We start from the raw sequence: 21,340 nt of genomic DNA, 5'->3' as shown, positions 1-21,340 counted from the left end.
CAAAATCTCCTTTTATGTGTAAAAGACTCAATGTTTACTGAAAGGTTGCCAAATTTCATGAAGATACAAAAACACATTAAAAGTTATAGTATGGAAACTGATTGTCACTTTAAGGTCATGAACTTGGTTGAATCAACTGAATCTGTAGCAGAAGAGTTAAATAAATTAGGCTAAATATTAGAAAAAGGTATAATAGCTTCAATCCCTAATGAATTACATCACAAGTCAGATTAAATGCGACTTGTCTGCAACTTAACTCGTGTTGCCACTTATCAGTGGTGAATAGCCAGTAATATATCTGTACCACTTTAATAACTTTAAATTTCAACAAGATTATTAATTGTCACGCAAAAACTCAATACTGTTTTTAGAACATTCACATTTACTACAAGAAATTGCACAAGCTGCTGTTTTATGTTTAGCTATGCACTGACAAAAACAGTGGCCAATGCAAGTTCTTGTACAAGATGTGTATAGATTTTGGTTAGATATTTTTGAAACTGAAAATACTAATCTTTTCTCTCTAAATGTGCACATAAAAACAATGGAAAAGGATTTTCAAAATACACATTTATAGTTTGAAAATTTTTCCCTAACTCATATGTCATAACTTACTCTTTGTAGAAAAAATTACCATTTCTTATATATTAGTGGAATACACTGATTTAATCAATGTTCAATTTTTCAATAGCTGTATTTCTTGTAAAAATTTAAATGTCCATAGAAAAAGAGAAAAAAAATTACCAAAGCAAACTTGTTAACTTGAACATACATAGTCTCTACATCTTTGGGCGACACTCTCTTACTACTATGTCCATTTAAACAGAACCACTCTTCTAAGTAAATCCTGATCCACTCCTTTTGAAATTGTTGACTTGGGTATAATTCTGGTTGGAATGATTCTAAACCTTATAAAATTGATAAAATCAAGAGAGAGTGAGTGAAAAAAACCACAAAGATGATATAGAAATCATTTCATTACAGATGATCCTAATATTATATTAAATATTAATATAAATACCGATTTAAAAAGCAACTTTTTTGAGCTTTCATGAATATTTACATAATTATTTCATTACTGATTGTCAAATAGCTCAGTTTTATTGTTTAATTCTTGCATTCATTTTTAAACACAAACTTTTTAATAAGTGAAGAACATACAACTCAAACAGAAAAAAATTTTTCTCTTATTAAATGTGTACTTAAATATACTATAAGTTTGATCAATACAATATTAAGTATAACCAACATGCAAATGAAGGAAACATATGAAGGTTTCCTCCCACAACCTGAACAAGTACAGCAAAATTATATCACCAATGTATCTACAGTAGATTTTGAATTTAGATTGAATTTTGCTTCATTTATTTATCACATTAAATCAGGATAGTTGATTTATATATGTATTTTTTTATTATTATTATTATTTAAAGTTCACATTATGTACACAAAATAGCAGTAAAAACGCAAAGTGTAAAATACACAGATATAAAAATTCATAATTACATTTTATAAATGGATTTGACTATGGACTATAAGGACTGTGGAGGGTTGAAATAATCATGTTTTTGGTAATGCAATGAACTTAGACTTTTGTCAAAAATACTCATTATTCACTATAAAGTGGCACAATCAATATGAAGAGGTTTTAAGTTTCCTTTTGTTATATTTTTGCCAGATTAGCTAAATATTAATTTTGGCAAAATGATGAATTGGATGGGTACATCCTTCATATTCTTCCGAGATTTCTTCCTATATACCACTCCATAATAAGAATAGGCTTCTAGTTAATCAACATGAAATTACTTTAAAAGTCTAAAGTTTTTATCTACTCATTACAATGAATGAAAGCATGAAAGGTTTAATCAAAACTGAAATTCGTAAAATTTGTTCTGTTTTCTCATGCATTCTAAAAGGATTAAATGCTTTAAAATCATAACGTAGTTAATTTATCCATTTAAAAAGTATTATCTGTAATCTATACATACAGTAAACACAAACATCTAAGTTAACACTGTTCGTGGAAACAGTTCTTTTAGTGGAATATTAAATACTTTGATCTTTAAAACATACTTTTCCCAAAGTAATTAACAGCAGCTGCATACTTGCTAACTCCCATGAGTTGGGAAGGAATGTTTTGAATTAGAATTTTTGATCTCAATTTACAAATTGGGTCTTAAAGATTGGTCATTTCTATAAATTTTAGACGTTTGCCTAATTTCTTTCAGAAATCAACCGATTCGTGCAGCCATAATTACATTTTTTGTACAGTAAAATATTCCTGATAAATGCCAGTCAACTGTTTGCTCTCTGTAGCAAAACTGGTTGAGTAAACACGATTCATACTGGAAATCAGGCTTCACTTTCTTCTTGATCAGTGTAAACCAATTACACAAATAAGACTTCTGTTGTTCTAAACCAAGCATGATAGTTTACACAATTACTAAAAATGGCTTCTTTGGGAGAAAACACCAAAAGTGCACATTCCAGATGTTCTGGAATACAGCATTTCCTTAGATGGCCAAATATACTTTGAAAGCAGATGTATTTTGGAATATAAGCCTATTTTACTTTATGCTTTAATTCTCCGATTATACAGTATCCATAATTAACTGTTCATTTTACAACACCATTAATATTATAAATAAACGTGTGTCTATATACATACATACACACAAACTCTACATATGCATGTGTACATTTAGTGCCTAGACCTTGTTTCCTGGAAGTAAAAAAATCATTGTGTTAATATTTAGCCTGTGATTTACAGATATAAAAACATGATGATATCAAGACCTGCAGAACTGAAAACAAAGGACAAAATGACTGATGGGCTTTAACCAGTTTTTCTTATAAATTACTTGATTTGCTTCAACTCATGCAAATTCCTCCCCTGTGAGAATTTTGAAAAGTTGGTGAGAATGCAGCTACTGATTAATAAAGTTTTTTTTTAATTCAACAATTAGAGTATTTTCAGCAGATAAAGTTGTTAAACATTTAATATAATAAGGCAAGAATTCTCAATCTTTTAAAACTCAGAACCAAACCTCAGTATTCAAGCAGTTTTCTGTGACCAATCTAAATGATGGAAGTGGAAAATAGTGGGATAGAAAAAGTATTTAATTTTGTACACAAATTTAATGTAAAATTAAATGACTGCCATGATTCTTATTTTTGCCAATAATTTTTGCCCTAAATAATATTTCATGTGATTCATAAATATAAATGGTTTTATACTTCCAATATTTATTAACTTGTGTAAAATAAGCTATGAAATTTCTAACAAACAACTTTATTTTTTGATTTCAATGTAAACATTTGGACACTTACCACAGAACTCACAGAAATGATTTGCTATATCAAAAGCCTGAAAATTGTAGTTTGCATATTCAAAGTCAATGAATGAAACTTGCCCTAAAATAAAATTAGAAAACAACAACAAAAGTTATAATTTGCCTTTACTGAAAATGCATTTCCAATTGCTACTTCCCTTCACTCCAAATATGTTATTATTGTCCAGTGCTGCCCTCTGTATGCAAATTTTTCTTTATGCATGCCACAAGCCTTCTGCTTCCCCCATACTGAAATAGAATGATTTCAATATGTTTGTCATGTAAATCATTTTACGTCATTTCTCCACCAATAGCAGCGAGACATACATGATGCAAGTGACTCCCTGTATACGCCTCTACTAACTATCACTTTGAGGATTGGCAGAAGACACAAACACTGGTGGAAAGTGGGAAGTTTCTGTTCAAAACACATTTTCAGTACTTCCCTCCACTCACAAGAGTAGCTTGAAACCCACATTGATTAGGTGACAGAACCAATGTGTGGGAACGAAAAATACCCCTGAAAGCATCTGAAGGATAAACCTGAATATGAGAGAGTCAGATTCAAAGATGTAATTAGGGGGAATGCAACATTTTTGAACCATGTATATTTTTTGTGCACTCATGAGATGCACAGTGGAAAAGGGCAGAAAAAAAAGAGAACATCAAAGTGGGATAGAACTGGCAGGATAGTGATTCTAACCATTCACCTACACCTGATCTTGTGGAACACCTCATCTCAATAGTGAGCACTGCAAGACCACTGAAAATAAAGCTTGCATATACATGGTCATAAAGAACAGATTTCAAGTTGAAGAATACCTGGTCTAACCACTCATAATAGAATGGGACCCAAATTATGAGTAAATGAAGCAGGGGCTCTTGAAAGAAAAAGTATGAATTTCAACATGCCCAGTTAAAGCTGCACTGAAGTTTGAACAATGACAAACACCTAATTTAGAAGAAACTGCACTATTATGTGTATTATGGGAGATGAATGTATCAGGTGTAATCCACATACCAGACTGTAGAATTTCCTCAATGGCAGACAAAGACGAGAGGCAAGGGAAAAGGTATAAAGTGGTATTTATTGAGAAAGCACATAAGATAATCCTAGAAGGAATAAACCAATCAAATCAAAAGTCTAACCTAGTTGGTTAGGGTAGAAAATAAAATATGCCAAACAGAGGAAGACTGCCAAGGTTAATGGTTATGGCATAAGTAAGCTATGCAGGCTGGATATAGAAGTTTATCCAGATTATTACAAGGATAGAGATGAGAAATAAAAGTAAGGAAAATAGGTGAAGAGGAATCACCCTCTCTAGCTACCAATGTCTCTAGGAGGAAGAAAGAATTCAGATAAAGGAAAAGATATGAAAGTTTAGAAAGTGTATGTGAAATGTCAGTTGCAAACAAATCAGATCTTCAATGTCTACAAATAAGAGGAGGAGGGAAATTTTAATACAAAAGTGAACATGAAAATGATTGAAACAGATGTAAAATGAGGAAATGGAAGGCCACATTAATATCCCAGTCTGGAAGAATAGGTTGTTTGGAAGAACAATAAACCCAGAAAGGGTGCATTAATGTTACAGGAAATACATGAAAGCAGTAAAATATCACACAGCTGAGGAACAAAATCTAAAAATACTGTATTGGGCCTAACTGACTTGTGAAGTGGGGCATAATAAAGCATGGCAAAAGCAGATGATCAAAGTTTATATCTGCTTGAACAAACTCGGTTTTCTCAGGAGGAAGTGAGGTGAGGTCTAGAGAGAAAGATTGATCCACGTGATATTTAATCTTTCAGCAAATAAAAGCAGATAAATCTCTGCTGGGTCTCACATAGCTCTAGTTGCAGGCATGTCTCCCAAATCTACAACATGAATTTCGAACTTCATAATGAGGAAAAGTTAACCAATAATCAAGAGCATAAATAACAATGCATCTGTAAAAAAAAAACTGGGATTGAAGAAGTTAATAACTGGTCTTAACAAAAACATAAAGTGGAATCAATGAAGATCACTTTGAGTATATGAAAGACAAAAGTGAAACTTGTAGCAAACAGAACACATCCAAAAATAAGCTCTGCCCAATGAGGAGAGATATGTAGAAGCAGCACATAGAGGATGTAACATGAGTATGGTGGAGAAGAAACGTGATGATTTACATGAGACATGTTGGAATCAATTGAATCTAATAGGAGAGTGCAGACGACTTGTGGCATGCACAAAGAAAAAAATTTGCATCTAGGGAGCAACACTGGACAAGAATAACTAATCTTGTGAGTAAAAGAAAGTACCTTATGAAAAAACATATTTACTATAACTTTATTATAAAGTTTACACTGTAAGATTAAGACATGCATAAAAAATATCTACTTAAGATTTAATATTTGAGAAATTCTTCTCAGTCTAACATGATGTTTTTTTCTAATTTTAAGCTCATATTTTTACCTAAAGAAGTGGTAATGAACAATAATAGGTCTGATATTAGAAGTTCTTCTAGTAATAAGACCTATCTTCTTCCAAAAACATCACTGGAATACGAATTTTTTACTTGTTAAACACAAGAATGGTTGCAACAAATCATAATTTTTAAATTTAATTTGCTAATGTTTTTCTGTTGGTTTAGCTTAGATGTATGGTCCTTTACTTGCCACTTACAACCTAAAATACCTTAGATGTTTCCATAACATATGACATACTATCAGAAATCCATATTTAATCATCTATAATAATAATTCAGGGGATTAACAGGATATATATTTATTTATTTGCTTTAACAAATCATATATTATAGTGAAGAATAATGAAGTAGAGGCCTAATCTTTTTTTTTTCCACCTTTTTTTCACTGAAATTCATCTTTAGGTTAAGAAAAAAAATTAACAAATACACATTTACCTATTACAAAAAGCACAGATTTAGCAATTACATTACCATATCAAAATTACTGAGCCCACCCTCTACACAGAAGGAAGTTAACTTAATAGCACAAATGAACCTGAAGTACTTTTCCTCAGTCTTATCACATAAACTAATAAAAGATACCAGTGATAATTGATTGATGTATTCTGTTTACCTTATCTGTACTTAGCTTGTACATGTATGCCAATTTCTTGAATACTGGCCAAGTGATAAGCAAGTTACAAGGATAATTTGTATATAAAAAAATCTCTCTAGTTAATACATTACTAGATCTGCATCTTGTATTTTATTACATTTATGGTTCATATTCCTTAATTTATCTGTAATTGCTTCCCTTTATAAACTATCTGTAGTATGTTGTTCATATTACCTACATAGTAATCATGACAAAATAATACATAATTCTCAAAAGATGTTTATTAAAAACTTATTTTTCTATTTTATAGAAACCTTAAAACTTGTTTATAGTTTGAGGGTATAAAACTGAACAGAAAAAAATTTTATAGTTAGGTTAATGTTACCTTTTTCTTCATTATAGATCATATTTTTAAGAAGCAAGTCATTGTGACAGAACACAACAGGAGAGCCAAGCTGAACTAAGTGGTCTTCTAGATGGTCAATTTCATTGTATAGATCTTGTATTGTAGAAAGTTCATTTAAAAAATCTACAAAACATTAATTAGAAATTGAATACACATTTCTTTCATTAAAGATATATAAATTAAACATAACTTATAATAAATCATAAAATGTTGTGAAAGAAAACAGCTTGCATTTGATTTAAAGATACTGACATATAATGAAATGTCAAAAATTGTATTTACTGGAAGAGTTAATTTTTCCACTACAACTACTTTACAATCTACTAAAACAGGCACATGCAACTTCCTCAAGGACACGAGTTGTGTAGTAATTTATATGCAAAAACGGCTCGTTTGGGTTAAGAAAATATTTTACAAAGAAGAGGTAACTGACTGGAAGCTGACCACATGTTTGAAAGAGGTTGTGTAACTGTGTGTTGAAATGTAGAGGGCGGTATTAGATGTTTGAATATATAATTTTATTTATTTTATTATATTAATATAGGTATAAAGGCGTTCCTTTATATTGGTTTATTTTGGGTTTAAGTTGTTGTATAAGTAAGGCTTCTTTAATTTTGCGTTTATTTATGTTTGTTTCTTTATTTAGTATTTGAGTGTTTTCTATGGTTATGTTGTGTTTATTTGACTTGCAGTGTTCGAAAACGTGTGAAGGTGACTTTTTATGTTCTTTGAATCTGGTTTCCATTTTTCTACTTGTTTCTCCCAATATAGAAGTCGTGGCAGTTATCACATTGTATTTTATAAATAATGTTGGTGTGGTGTTTGTCAGTGTAGTTTTTACATAGTATAGACCTCAGTTTTGTGCCTGGTTTTTGAATAAATTTGGTATTAACTGGAATGTCATATTTTGTTACTAATTTTTGCCAAATGTTGGTTATTTATTTGCTGATGTCAGGAATATATGGTATACAGCAGTATATGGTTTCGTGGTTTTTTGATTCGTGAGCTGTATTTGGTGGTTGATTTTGCTTTTTGTCTAGGTGTGTGCATATAATGTTTTCTACGGTTTGTGGAGGAAACTTATTGATGTTGATGAAGTATTGTTTTATTTTGTCTAATTCATCGTTAATTTTATCTGGTGAGCATAGTTTTATGGCTGTGTTTATTTGGTTTCTTAGTATGTTGCGTTTTTGTTTTGTTTCATGTGCTGTGTCCCAAGGAATGTATTGTCCAGTATGGGTGATTTTTCGGTGGATTTCTGTTTTGAATTGTGTGTCAGTTCTTGTAATTTTGAGGTTAAGAAATGATATTTGATTGCTTTCTTCCTGTTCACATGTGAAGTTAATATTGGGATGTGTAGAGTTAATGTGATTGAAAAAATTAAGTATGTGTTCTGTAGATTTGAATCCTGCAACCGTATCATCTACGTATCTGTACCAGTATAGTGGTGGATGTAATGCTGTGTTAATTGCTTGTGTTTCAACTTGTGTCATAAAAATATTGGCTAGAACTGGTGATACTGGGTTGCCCATGCTTAGGCCATTTGTTTGTATATAGTTTTTATGACACAAGTTGAAACACAAGCAATTAACACAGCATTACATCCACCACTATACTGGTACAGATAAGTAGATGACACGGTTGCAGGATTCAAATCTACAGAACACATACTTAATTTTTTCAATCACATTAACTCTATACATCCCAACATTAACTTCACATGTGAACAAAAAGAAAGCAATCAAATATCATTTCTTAACCTCAAAATTACAAGAACTGACACACAATTCAAAACAGAAATCCACCAAAAAATCACCCATACTGGACAATACATTCCTTGGGACTCAGCACATGAAACAAAACAAAAACTCAACATACTAAGAAACCAAATAAACACAGCCATAAAACTATGCTCACCAGATAAAATTAACGATGAATTAGACAAAATAAAACAATACTTCATCAACATCAATAAGTTTCCTCCACAAACCGTAGAAAACATTATACGCATACACTTAGACAAAAAGCAAAATCAACCAACTAAAGTAAATACAGCTCACGAATCAAAAAACCACAAAACCATATACTGCTGTATACCATATATTCCTGACATCAGCAAACAAATAACCAACATTTGGCAAAAATTAGTAACAAAATATGACATTCCAGTTAATACCAAATTTATTCAAAAACCAGGCACAAAACTGAGGTCTATACTATGTACAAACTACACTGACAAACACCACACCAACATTATTTATAAAATACAATGTGATAACTGCCACGACTTCTATATTGGAGAAACAAGTAGAAAAATGGAAACCAGATTCAAAGAACATAAAAAGTCACCTTCACACGTTTTCGAACACTGCAAGTCAAATAAACACAACATAACCATAGAAAACACTCAAATACTAAATAAAGAAACAAACATAAATAAACGCAAAATTAAAGAAGCCTTACTTATACAACAACTTAAACCCAAAATAAACCAATATAAAGGAACGCCTTTATACCTATATTAATATAATAAAATAAATAAAATTATATATTCAAACATCTAATACCGCCCTCTACATTTCAACACACAGTTACACAACCTCTTTCAAACATGTGGTCAGCTTCCAGTCAGTTACCTCTTCTTTGTAAAATATTTTCTTAACCCAAACGAGCCGTTTTTGCATATAAATTTCTCAACAAGTGGGTTTCTCTCGACATCACTGAGTTGTGTAGTAAGTTTTAAATGTGTATGTGAGCCACACTGTATAAATCAAAACTGAAGCTAAATATACATATTTTAACACAAGTTTTATATTTATAAAGCAGTATTTAAAGAAAAGAAAAAATCCTGAAATTGTAATAGTTTGAAAAATTCGACATTTTTTCTCTGGGTATCCCCTCTTTTCTAATTTATTCAATACCCCTTCATTACGTATGGAATTTAAAGTATTCACAATAACATCATAGTCACTGAAACAGAATACTTTTGCTAAGCTTCAATCTTGTTTGGTTACAGACCTCTCTTGCCACACCCACCTGTCACATCCTCTCTTTCAGGATTTGTTAATACTATATTATTCATAACCAAAATAAAGCCAAAGTTTTCATCTACCAAATGACATATTCCATTATGTTGTTTTCTGTACAAAGAATTGGCAATTTCTTTCAGTATAAGCTTAAATTCCACTAGAAAGATATTAACTAACAATATCGTAAATTTGTAACAGCCTGTTACATATTCAGAAAGCTAAAAAAATTGTGATAGTTATGAGACATTGCCTGCTTTTTTATATTATTATTATGTTCTTTGGTGCATTAAATGATTAAATACACATTTAGTGTACTGCAACCATTAGTATAAAAAGGTAGGTTAAGTGTCACTAATAGTGGTCAGCAACAAGAAAGAAAGCCCAGGTAAGTGTTTTATTTCTTGTTTTTGTGTATATTATTTATTATAAAAGTAAATAAAATGTAAAAATAGGAAATTTTAAGTTGGTTAAGATTAGTGTAAAATAAAAAATAATATTATAATAAATTTGATTTCTTGGTCAGCTCATTTCCTAGATTCAATTATATCTTAAGAACTCTTTGTGGGCTGGATAAAACAATCTCACAGGCATGCAACCCATGGACCACATGTTGCATGTGCCATTTCTAATATAAACATTCATTAAAACATGCAATTTGATTTAATGGTTTATACATAAAATTTTACAAAGTTCAAGTTTCAAAACACATAAGAAAGAGCATCTTTTTCTAGTTGATTTTGCTAAAAAAGGATTATCTGATGTTAAAACTAAGGTGTAAACAGTGATTTAAACAACCAGATTGCACAGGTGACAAATTTTTAAGTCTGCAAAAAATTTCATGGACATGATTTAAATATATATATATATAAAACAAATCTTAACTGAAATCAGCCGCAACATACCTTTTGTTCTTTAGTGAATTTTGGAATGCTGGTGACGCTAGTTTTAAAAACTTGCGAATTTCAGGGAAAAGACTGGGTATTCTGTACTCTTCATTATACAAGGGCTTTAGTGTGTGCATGTGGGCCATGGTTTTTGCAATCAATCTGTTGCAATATAGCAGAGAAGTTAAAGTTACTAACCACACTGTACATCTCAAGTAATAGCACAAACCTAATATCATAACAGTAAAATTATCAACAGACCTCAAATGGTGGCTGTTGGGATTTGTTAAACAATATGGGAGAAGGTAAAATTACTTAATTTTTGTAATTAGCATTTTTGTGGATTAAGGTAAAGAAACTTCCGAGTTTCTAACTTTATTTTAAGTACATGTTTTAGGAAATCATGAAAAAGTATTGGGAATAAAATTATTTATCTATGAGATTTACCCAAAAACCTTGAAAAACATTTGCAGAGATAGTTTCAATGGTTAATTTAAAAAGTCTGTTGCTACCTAGGAAACTTCCAATGCTTCAGATGCTACCAACATGATCCATATTTTTATATGATTCTGAAATATCCATAAAATTAGTGTTATTAGTTTACACTGCATGAAGTATTGGCTCCCCTTTTTAGGATGAGCATCAACTTTTTCAAAAATACTTAAATGACTAGAAATAGGCTACAACAAGGACTTTTGGTTTAGGTTATTTAAGAAAATGAGGAAAGGCTTACAATTTCAGATCTGCTTCCTCAGAAGCAGGTAAAAAAGTGAAGGGACGTAATTCAAGTGTCCAGGGTCATTAAAAGTTTGAACAGTCTTTCTAAGGATGCTTGAATAGTGGAATAAGGCAGAAAACACAAATGTAATTGACAGTAGTAAGTTTAGAAACCTTGATGTAGCTTGTTCCTCATCATTTTTTTTTTACATTTGCAGAATAGTTTTACAAATGATGTGACATATTTTTAGTCAAAATTATTTTCAAATGTTTGTTGGATAGAAGTAAAATTCCAAAAGGACATATTTAACTTGAATTCATTCTTTCCAGACATTTCTGAACAAGAGATGACCATGGTGGGCTAAATGGCTTTACATAAATCTTGTTTGGCACCACTAACACATATGGCATAGCAGAAAAATGTTATAAATACTTGGTGTGGTGGAAGTTTCACTAACATAAAAACATACCAGATTTGTTTGTGGGAAAATTCTGTATCCAATAAAATGAGTCACAATTCGAAAGCTGGATGCTTGCATGTTTCTAGTTTGAATTATTTCCAAAGCAAAATGCTATAACAGGATATGGTTTGTAAGAAAGTTTGCTAAAAGCTTTGATAGATGAGTTTATACTGAAGTTTTTTTATCATATAATTCTTTCATTAAAGTATGGAGTTTTAATGACTGTTCTATATTCTTGACAGAAATGGTCTTTGGTCATCTCTTGGATTCTATTTGTGGCTTAAAAAAATAACAACAATGGTTTGTTTAACATGGTTATAAAAGGAAAATCTGAACTTCTGTGAACATGTAATGCTTTTTAAATATCACTAGTTATGCAAGAAATCTCCATTACAATATCCAAATTACTGTGTACAAGAAAATGCATATACTTCTGTAACATCTCTAACTAATAATAAATTCATATTCTTGTTATGTAACATAAATGCAACATGAAACTATCAGTATGGGGTTTAGTGATTTTTATATGATGAAAATAACCAAAACATTCATACATCATTGGATTCCACAGTCATTAATTAGTACATTTACACTACAAATTCATTTATTTAGACTACAATTAATGAAAAAATTAAAATCCTACCTGTGAATTGACCTTTCACTGCACGCTATTTTCTCATTAGAACAATGACTGATAACCAATTATTGCTATGCCTGACAACCTGATACTGCACAACATCCATGTCAAGGAAAGATAAGATGTAGTCCCAATAAAGTCCATTAAACTAATAAATGTGTATTCATATTATATGAATAAATGAAATGAAAAATGTCAATAACCAAATCCTAATAATGAAGTATGAGTTCACCTATGTAACTGAAAGTATAGGAGAAATGTTGTAATCATATTGTTTTAAACTTGAAATACTGTGGTCAAAAGATATGTATCAGTAGTAATCTCTATCCATTGTACATCATGTCACGATATAACTGATACGCCATTCATACCACTTATATCACAGACTATTATACTACACGTTTTTTTGCTTTAGTCACACCCAATGATAACCTTAGCAAACTGTTATGAAGGCAATATAGTATGTTTACACCCTAGGATATGAGAAACAAATAGTTGCCAGGACAATATATAGGCTGTTTGCAATCCTCATTCATCAGTTTTTGATTTGTTGTCAATTCAAATTCTGGAAACATATCTATGTATCAGTTTATACATTATGCAATATACACCATAAAGTTTATTGTATGGCCTTGTTTCTACAAATTCAATAGCTAAAAAGAATTTTAAATGGTTTTAAAGTTTTTTGTGTGTGTTATCACATAGAAAATACTTTCCAAAGAAAGCAGCCAGCACAAAGTAAAGAATGAAGAGAACTACTGTTTGATGTATCACTAATCTTTACTAGGTCCAGCCAATTCGAATCTACATCCTGTTTTTGGTTTTAACATTGTCTTGCTGTATGCTGACAAACTGGAATATTTTTAAAGCCAATTTACAATTAGTAGGAGTACAGTTGCCTTGTAGGTATTAGAACTGTAAACATTTTGGTTTTTGATCTACAATAATTCCTATTTTGTTTATGTAAGATTTTTATATTCACAACTGAGATTTCACGTTTACACACTCCTTTGGCCAGAAACTATAATGTTGTGGGACTCCCCTGCTGCTTGGTAACACAGCAGAAGGACCATAATGTTAAGTAACACAAAAGAATGGGCTATACTTTTAGGTAACATAACAACACCATACTAATATGTCACATGCACAGCAACAAGCTCATACTGTTATGTATGACAACAGCAGGACTATTGCTGTGTAACACAACACTAAAACCTTATTGTTATGCAACATGATAGTAAGACTTATGTAACACAGCAATAAGATCCTATTTTTGAATGACATAGCAGAGCTCTATTGTTAAACAATTCAAAAGCAAAATCCTGTTGTTACACAACATAAGAATAATATTGAGAAAATATTTTACATAGAAGAGCGTACAACGTTTCGACCTTCTTCGGTCATCGTCAGGTTCACAAAGAAAGAGGTAACTGACCGGAAGCTGACCACATGTTTGAAAGGGGTTGTGTAACTGTGTGTCGAAATGTAGAGGGCGGTATGAGATGTTTGAATATATAATTTTTATATATTCGAATATATAATTTTTAATGTAGAGGGCGGTATTAGATGTTTGAACATATAATTTTTATATATTCAAACATCTAATACCGCCCTCTACATTTTGACACACAGTTACACAACCCCTTTTAAACATGTGGTCAGCTTCCGGTCAGTTACCTCTTTCTTCGTGAACCTGATGATGACCGAAGAAGGTCGAAACGTTGTTCGCTCTTCTATGTAAAATATTTTCTCAACCCAAACGAGCCGTTTTTGCATATAAAATTCTCAATAAGAATAATATTATTCTAACAGTAAGAACATACTATTTTGTAAATTAGTTTCACACACATTTTTCACTAAACTTATGATCTCTATCAAAATCAATGAGTAATTATTTAGCAGTGTTAACCTATATATGGTTGGTTCCTGCACCATTTTTCTATCTCCCACAACACCAGGCACAAATTGGTAGGCTAAACCATTGTTAAAGGCTAAATACACAGGTGCTGCCAAACCAGCTGAATGCATAAGTTCCATGTTCTGTAGCTCATTTTTTCGATCAATGAACAAGTCGGTCTTTCTTCCATATACACGTACTAGAACCATGTCTTCAGGGTTATTAGGCAAGTAGCAGCCTAGTAAATGATTTGTAATACCATCAGTGAATACCTGAAGATGAAAAGAAAAAGTACTAATTAAGTTAAAAATCAGACACATTTAACAAAAATAAATTGCTAGAAATCCTACAAAAGCATTCAAATAACAAAAAATTAATCTGACCTGCTTCTGTTTAATATACTAAACACAGTTATGTAAATAACATGCATTAATATGCTTACTAAATACCAGTCTTAATGGCTATAATCTACACAATAATCTAGGATGATCTGATCAAAAAATAAATATTTCTACAAAAATACAAATACCTCTTTCATTGGCAATTATTAGTATGAATGACTAAACCCTTTTTATTATAAGCTTGAGCATATATGATCAGCTTACATAAGAAGTCATACTATAAAGATTATTGAGGCTTTGCCTAGTTGTGTAAATTTTTTTAAAGCAACAATGTATATCACCTGCAGAAAAAAGCACATACCTATAGAAATTTCTAACTAATAATTTTACCTTATTAAAACACCATATAAACATGTAAAAGATGTTGACCAAAATGGTGAACACAGATCACGGCTACGACTGGATTTCACAAGATAAGGCTAATCATCATCATCATGTTTGACCAAAACTTGCCAACCTCAGATATATCTACATCATGTGCACATTTATATATAAATACTTACTTTGAAACAGATATCACTTGACTTCCAGTTCTTCCTTACGTGCTTTAACACTTCAAGTGAACCATTCTTTATCATTTCCATGGAAGAATCAGGCACAGTTATATCTACCCTCTGAGGTGGCATATTTGACAACCAAATGCTTGTATAAACTCTTCATAAACTTGATAAGAACTATGTAATATCCCTCTAAAATTCCAAAGAAATTAACAAAAAACAGTTATTTTACAGGACTAATTAAATGTTCCTAATAAATACATCTTAATCGTGTTGATGTATTTAAGACAAAGGTGTGAGGTACTTTTGCTGTTGGTATGTGAGTGAAGGAAATATAATGTAGAATTATGGGTCAAATAAAATGTTTTTATTTTAATACAAAAACATGTATTCTTTACTCTTTTTTTTTTTTACTCTAAGGTTGTTGTTATATCTCATTTTGAATACAGTATTCAAAATACAATGACAAAATCCATCATATTCCTCAAGGAAAAAGGTTTCTTCTATTGTCATTTAAAGTCTAAAAACTCTCTAACCAAATACCTTATAGCTCACCTTATTTCCCAACTAGTTAGCAAAACATAGGACAGTGAGATACCAAATGGTTCTTCAAAATTGTGTTTTCACACCACCACAACTGTCCCTGAACCCATTATTCTTCAGGAATTCATCAATTCTGAGCTTAAATTTCTATACAGCAACAGCCTTTACTTCTGCTGATGGTAACTCATTCCATAAGCTATTAAACAAAATTATATTAGCCTAACATATCTTTAATAATTTTTAAATTTGTATCCATTCCTACTGTTGGCATCACAAAATGAAATAAGGCTTTTATCCTATCAGTACACCAGATAATATTGTAAACTTGAATATGATCACTCTTATACTTTCTTTACTCATAAAAAATTAAACTGAAAGACCTTAACCCACCCTTTTACCATAACCTTTCCATCCACAAAATCATCCTTGTATACTTTCTCTGAATGCTTTCCAATAAGCAAAGATAATTTGATATATAAGATCAAAACTATACAGTACTTCAAGTTAGACCCAACTAGTGAACTTTATGAAATATTCGAAGTTTCATTTGTAATCAATATATCAATAAATACCTCTTAAAATTCTATTAACTTCACTACTAATGACAGAACACTGCTTTGATGGCTTGACTAGCTTATTCACTAGTACAACAGAATCCTTTCGTCCAGTCACCAGATTTTTTAAACTTGGAATCAAAATTATTATAACCCAAATGCATTTCTTTGCACTTATTATAATTAAAAGTCATTTGCATGGTCAGCTTATCATTTGATTCAGAATATTCTGTAGTACTTAAACATTCCCAATACAGCTAGAAATACCTAAGAATTTGTTATCAGAAAACTTGACTAATTATGCCCCAATCACCATGCTTTCAGCCAGCAATCTTTCTACTCATTTTTAGACAAGCAAAACCTTGAACAGATGGACAAGCTAGGCAAAAATATGAAACTAATTTCAGTAAAAACAAAATATGCACCTAGTTTTTGCTTTAAAAAGATTCAATACGTCTATAATTAAGTACTTAAGTTGTCAAAGTTTCAAAATTTTCTTGACATTTTTGGAAAATAACAAAAAAAAATACAAGTATAATTATTTTCTTCTTAAAACTTTAAATTTTTATATTTAACTACACTGAAATTTTAACACTTTTTTGTCTACCTTGTTTTGCAAATTACGGTACTCACCATTTCCAGCTGGCAAATATTTATTAGTAAACCTGGATCTCACCCTCCAAAATGGCATCACCATTACCTATGTCAGGTTAGATGACAATACTTTTGATTGAAATAATTTGTACCTAACATCATAACTTTTCTCCAAAAAAAATCATAAGCTCATTTATTTATGTGTTGTTTCAATAAGATAAACTTAAAAATCATATTCAGTCAACAAGGATCCAAATCAGTAGAATATTTTTCCATCACAGTTTATTAGAATAAACAGGACATGTCAACATTCATGTTTTTCCCTTTAATGATACACTTTTTTGTTTTTTGAACCAGAACAAGATAACATGACAGGCAACTGAAATAAAGGTCTGCAACCATAAAATTCTTAATTTTAATTGCTTGTCAAATCAACAGAAAATGATAAAAACAATGTTAAAGTTCCATGGAATCCTTATAATAAATGTACCAGAAAAATCCAAACCTGCCTGTGGCATTCCAGTTTGTACTTTTTCACAATTTGCTTCTTTAAGTTTTGGATGAGCACTTAATAGACCCTGGTTAATTCTTTGCCCATCACTATCATTAATATATAGATATATATATAAAGCAAAAGCTCGAGCACTAACCCCCAAAGCCTCTACTAGTCTCAAAATCCCATTTTAATTGTATTAAATTAATAAAAGCTTTTTAGGTTTTTTTTGTCTAACTACCATCAATCCAATTAAGTAGTCTGTTTTCAATACCTATTAGTATTACTAACACAATTTTGTTGGCTAATCATTGTGTGGTGCTTTATTAAAATCTTTAAAATACACCAAGTCTATATCCTTTTCATCCTATGGATAACAAGCAACATCTTACAAAAGAGGATAACAGAGCAGTAAAGCCAGATTTCCCTTTAGTGTATCAATATTGGCTTTCTTTGATATTGTATTTCACTAGGTGATTTTATATATAGATTTTCTCAACACACTCCAGAATTTTTTTCCATTACAGGAGTCAGACTAACTAACCTACAATTTCTGAGACAACTCTTATTATCTCTTTAAAAACAGGACTAACATATGAAGTTTCCAATATTCAGGCTACTGGTCTACCAGAAATAAAGGAAATTTTCATATCTGACCTTTCAACTCCTTTAAAACCTTACAAAATATTCTTGATGACGTGAAACCCATCTGAAATAAAAATGTATCTCAGAATGACTGGTATAGGTATATTGTCTAGCTCTGGTGCTTCATCTCTTTTTGATCTAATTCTTTAAACCCATTGTTTTAGCTCATTTTACCATCAGGCTTAAATGACAATGCTTTTCAGAACTTACAGCTTATTTATAAAAGGTGGATATCAACACCATTTGCATTAATAACAGGTAGGCAAGCAAAACTATATAAACATAAGGAAAAGTTTTATTGATGGTGGAACACATTACATATTTTGACAGAAAAGTTTTCTGTCTTCTTTCTTTTTCTGTGCTTCCTTAATCAAGTATGGTTTGGATTCATTTTGAGCCAAAGAGAAAACATTGTCATCAGATGATGTTACCAACTATGTGATGAGCAATTTGGGATTTTAAGTTGGATAATGGCACCATCTGCTCAGGTTTAAGGAGTTGATCTTTCTATTTACCACCAAGGGATTAATATCTACATAACTCAGGCCAATTACATTATTTCCCATAGTATGCTAAGTATTAGGAATAGTGCTAACATCCTCTCTTGTACAAACAGAAGAACATATTTTAAAGCTTAGCCATCTCATAGTCTCCAACTACACTATTGTCATTACTACCCTTTTATAAACCAACTTCAATTTTTCTAACAAAATCAAGCCCTAATTTATTAAGTATTCATCAGGCATTTTCTTGAACTACCCTAATCCTGTTTTGTTTATCTCATCTGATGGCAATGTATTCTAAAGGTTAACCATCCTATTCATAAAATAAAATTGTCTAATGATTTCTATCTTACACATTTTAAATATTTTATACTTTAGTACTATCACTCTTACCATTAAAATAGTTTAAAAACAAAATTGATTCATCAATCCTGTTAGTTAAATTTTTGATTTTGAGTCCTTCAATCACATTTCTTCTAATCTTTTTTAAAAGGAAAATAATTTGAACTTATATACCTTTAGTTAACCTATCCTCATATGACAGCCTCTACGTCAAAAGGAATCACCAAATTATAACTAGTATTGGTTCTCCTTTCCCAACACCCGATTCTGGAAGCGACTGGCTTTAAGATATGGAGTCCAACACTGAACAAAATAGTGTTATTACCCCAACTTCAAAGTGCAAATGAAGGCCTGAATTTATCTAGTGCTAGTCAGCGACCACGATTTATATTAGAAGACTGCTAACAAGTTAGTACTAGTCTATGCATATATGCTGAAGCTCGGTTACATTACAAGCTAAAAGCGGAGTATTATTAAATAAAAATGCTCTAGTCAGTAAAGTTGAGCTTCAAATTTCATTTACTCGTACTTTTTGATACCCGAGTATTTCTGACCATAGTACAGAACATTGTAGAGATCTACAAATTACACTTAGATTTCCAGTAAACTTAAGTTTGGTAATATTAAACTCTTGTCCGCCAAAAAAGAAAAAAAAAAGAAGCAACTCAAACCTGTCTTCTCTCGCTTCCACTGGTAATTGCCTATATAATAGATTAAAATAAGTAAACAACTAAAAGTAAGCACAGTTCCAGCGAAACGAGACCAATACTGCTAACGTTTCTTTCCACACCCCCTTTATTTTATCATTTAAATTGCACGAATTTCGACTCTTCAACTTCAAGCGCCGGCAACAATTTCAAGTGTTTGTTTGCAGAAGAATAAGTCCATAATAAAGATATTTGTTTGAAGTGCCAGTCGAAAATGCAAAAGTAAAAATTGATATTTTTATATAAGGAATTAAAAATTATTTTCCTTTTATGTTTCGCTTTGAACCAGTTTTTAAGGATAACTTTACAAATATACCTAACATGACAAAATATAAAATACATTATAAAGCGGTTTTAAGGCCAACAATATCGATTAAAGATACTAATTACCTGTTTTAGTGATATTAGGTGTGTATTCATCAGGCAGGCATTTTCTTGAACTACCCTTCAAGTAGTTTTATTACTTAATTACGAGTCGCACGCCTTAACACGCTTGGCCATGCCGGGCCATGGTAAAAGAATAGCCCAAGAGTTAGCAGTGGGTGGACCAGCTGCTTTCCCTTTAGACTATCACTTATAAATTAGGAACTGATGACGCTGATAGCTCTGGAGTAGCTTTCCACAAAATCCAACAAAGAAACAAAGAAACTTTCTTATAATTACTGTTTTATATTTGTTCTAAAGTACCGGAATTACACATATTATTCGTTTCATTTAGTTTTGCTCTGCGGCAAATAGTCAAGTAAAAATATCATCACCAGCTTCAATATTGTTGTGATAGTATGGTATTTTCTCAGGTGCAATGATTTACTTAAGGGCCTGGCATGGCCAGGTGGTTAAGGCACTCGACTCGTAATCCGAGGGTTACGGGTTCGAATCCCCATCACACCAAACATGCTCGCCTTTTCAGTCATGGGAGCGTTATAATGTTACGGTCAATCCCACTATTCGTTGGTAAAAGAGTAGCCCAAAGGTGGGCGGTAGGTGGTGATGACTAGTTTCCTTCCTTCTAGTCTAAAACAATTAAATTAGGGACAGATAGAGCAGAATAGCCCTGGTGTAGCTTTGCGCGAAGTTCAAAACAAACCAAATCAATTTACTTAAGAATAATTTGGTGAGTTCTACAAGATAACAGGATATTCGCCAGTAAATGTATTACTGAGCAAAATCTGGACTTTCATATTTCTATCGAGTTCTATGAAAAGAAAGAGACTGGGCACAATGTGAAACCCATCGAACTAATGAAAACAATCTTTAATTAACATAAAAACTTTAACAAAAGTGACAAGAATACGATACATATGGCAGCACATTTACTTAATAGTAAATCTGCAAATCCTCTTAATAACTCAATAAGACGCTTATGAAGAAACATTTAGCCGTATTTATCAAACTTAAGAGAGTATTTTACACAATATAATGCTGATGTTTTATGATTGATGGCATCCTGTGAGACATGTAAATTTGGCAACCACTTAGCTGATTTGTTAGCCAAATGGGCAATAGGCGCCTCCCTTCAAGATGACGTCCTGTGTATCCAAGGTACAGTCCCTTCAAGGTGACGTCCTGTGCATCCGAGGTACACTCTCTTCAAGGTGACGTCCTGTGTATTCAAGGTACAGCTTTGAGCTTAC

The 21,340-nt window shown here is 31.4% G+C and overlaps 1 protein-coding gene across 1 annotated transcript in view; it reads right to left on the bottom strand.

Moving 5' to 3' along the window:
- The window catches only part of eas (ethanolamine kinase 1), a 44,149-nt gene extending 24,293 nt beyond the window's left edge, over positions 1–19,856 (bottom strand). Inside the window, exons 1-7 of the mRNA XM_076455867.1 lie at positions 19,671–19,856; positions 15,332–15,517; positions 14,440–14,699; positions 10,720–10,877; positions 6,782–6,910; positions 3,331–3,414; positions 745–908 (exon numbers count right to left, since the gene is read on the bottom strand). Coding sequence (XP_076311982.1) covers positions 745–908; positions 3,331–3,414; positions 6,782–6,910; positions 10,720–10,877; positions 14,440–14,699; positions 15,332–15,454 — 918 coding nt within the window. The 5' untranslated portion in view covers positions 15,455–15,517; positions 19,671–19,856. The remainder of the gene's footprint in view (positions 1–744; positions 909–3,330; positions 3,415–6,781; positions 6,911–10,719; positions 10,878–14,439; positions 14,700–15,331; positions 15,518–19,670) is intronic.
- Between the last annotated feature and the right edge of the window lie 1,484 nt (positions 19,857–21,340).

The sequence above is a fragment of the Tachypleus tridentatus genome, chromosome 9, assembly GCF_004210375.1.
Source record: "Tachypleus tridentatus isolate NWPU-2018 chromosome 9, ASM421037v1, whole genome shotgun sequence".
NCBI classification, from domain to species: domain Eukaryota; kingdom Metazoa; phylum Arthropoda; class Merostomata; order Xiphosura; family Limulidae; genus Tachypleus; species Tachypleus tridentatus.
This window is presented reverse-complemented; position numbering and strand designations above follow the sequence as displayed.